This window comes from Pteropus vampyrus, unplaced genomic scaffold (genome assembly GCF_000151845.1).
Source record: "Pteropus vampyrus isolate Shadow unplaced genomic scaffold, Pvam_2.0 Scaffold9002, whole genome shotgun sequence".
Classification (NCBI taxonomy): domain Eukaryota; kingdom Metazoa; phylum Chordata; class Mammalia; order Chiroptera; family Pteropodidae; genus Pteropus; species Pteropus vampyrus.
This window is the reverse complement of record NW_011897783.1, coordinates 1-2,062: the sequence shown is the minus strand read 5'-3', so window position 1 is coordinate 2,062 and position 2,062 is coordinate 1. Positions and strand designations below refer to the sequence as shown.

Here is a 2,062-nt window from a genome sequence, read left to right as displayed (position 1 = left end):
GGCCATAGGAAGTTGTTTGCTTCTTTGAAGCGTTTTCCAACAGTGTAGATCTCATGAATCAGATCCTCCATGCAAATGATGCCATATTTACCTGAACATTTTAAGATTAGGTTACAACTGTTTAATTACTAAATTTTAAGGCATTCAACACACACAATTATAGGCTATAACATAGTTACAAGAAAAAGAGGAAAATACGTGGCTTTACTTATAAAGATTAGGGTCAAGCCAATGAAATCATATCTTACATTTCCTGTACACTTAACCCCCAGACAGGCAACCTACCCAGAGAACGAGCAATCAATGTGTTATCCGTCAGGGCAATTCGCTTTTTATTGATTTTGCCATAACCACGCTTGTAGATCAATTCATTGACTGACTTCAGGTTTGGGTATCTAAAATATGAAACAAAGACGTAAATGTCCAAAGAATAAGCTTATTGTTGTCAAAACATCTAAAATTCATCCAGCTATCGCAGCCAATGACTGAACAGAAATCAAAGAGAAAGACAGGCTTACCCCCAGGCGATGTACGGCTCCACGATCCTCAGCATATTAATGGAAGCCTTGTTGAGCTTCACAAAGGTGCCGTTAAAGATCTGGCGAAGGCGCAGAAGCTGCAGCACCTTTCGGACCTTGGGGCTCACACCGTTGATGCTGCAGTGAAAAATGACCAAAAATCAACTTGCCTTTTATCAGAAATTTTATCAATGAAGGAAACTGACTATTTTGGGCAAGTCCTGCCTAAAGAGATAGGAATCCTCTCCCGATACAAAGACCGTCAGTGTTTTTTCCTTCAGTTAGATAGATTTGGCTATCATCTCTCCCAACTCGCCACATCCTCTAGTAAACTGTCTCTGGACACGTACCTTCGACATCTAAAACTTCTCCTGACCCTTCAGCCACTTCTGAGTTTTGTACACATCTTTGTTATAGTCCTTACGAGATTACATTTCAACTACTTTTGAAGTTCATCTCCAGAACATTGAACTCCAGTGCTCAATTACAGAACTGACAGGCTAGGCTTTGAGCACAGGACTTGCACTAAACCACTAAAACAACTCTCTTGTTCAAGCTACCCTCAAGATATTTTTATTGCAATGTTCAGAACCAAGGTCCCCAGAATTAAAGTTCGGTTTTGTTAGGAATGCAGATTTCCCTTTAAAACCAGAACGCTGTAAAAACTGAACTTACCCTCTGATCCTGATGACAAATGCCAATTTGGGTTCTGCAGGAACATAGAAGTTACCAGCTTTTCTTGCCATCCTAGCCATCCGAATCTCAGTTCTGTACATCTGCCTATATTCTTTGTGATAGTGCTTAGCTTTTTCATAGATAAGCTTCCTTCTTGCCTTTCGAAGCTGAAAAACAATGACCAATTATTCAATTTTTAGCTCCCAAACACGATTAGCAATACCAGCTCTTTTGAAGAAAAAATAACCTTCCCCTGAAACTTTTTTCTTGCCACTGGATAAACACTCCAAAAGGCAGATGTAGACCTTTATCTGAGATCACTGGTACAACAGGTGAAGTAAACAAGTCTTGCTAAGAACATGCTCCTCGTATTCAATCCCAAAGCCCCATCTTACATGTTAAGTGCCTCAAAAAAGGTTACTTACCATCTTTTGGGCAAACTTCTTTCTCAGGCGCTTTATCTTCAGCTCTGCGAAATTCCTTCGCTTTTTCTTAAGGGTTTCGGGCACGGCAGGAACCTTCTTCTTCTCTCTGGCATTAAAAAGCAACGTTAATAGTTCAAAAGGCTCGGAGGACTACGTTCCCATTCTGCACTGAGCGCACTTTGTCGCTTAATAAAACTATTGTCATTAGCTCTAAACAGTTGTATTTTCAGCTGCTCTACCATGCTATTGCGTTAAGTTGCAGATTTTAGGGAATTTCTACGCCAACAATCACCTTTCAAAGATTTAAACAGCAAGTCACAAGGACGACAAATTCACATCCGACCCTGGACTCCCGGGACAACACAAGTATCCACAACAAAGTTAACGTACAGACTGAGAGACTGCTTCAAAACACTGATGCCTAGGCTCTTAACGAGGGCTTAA

The 2,062-nt window shown here is 40.6% G+C and overlaps 1 protein-coding gene across 1 annotated transcript in view; it reads right to left on the bottom strand.

The window, feature by feature from the left end:
* LOC105310677 (60S ribosomal protein L7-like) overlaps positions 1-1,768 on the bottom strand; it is a gene marked incomplete at both ends in the record, with an annotated part of 4,320 nt that extends 2,552 nt beyond the window's left edge. The window contains 5 exons of the mRNA XM_011386813.1: positions 4-91; positions 286-395; positions 519-656; positions 1,194-1,360; positions 1,619-1,768. Of these exons, the coding sequence (XP_011385115.1) occupies positions 4-91; positions 286-395; positions 519-656; positions 1,194-1,360; positions 1,619-1,768 (653 nt within the window). The remainder of the gene's footprint in view (positions 1-3; positions 92-285; positions 396-518; positions 657-1,193; positions 1,361-1,618) is intronic.
* Between the last annotated feature and the right edge of the window lie 294 nt (positions 1,769-2,062).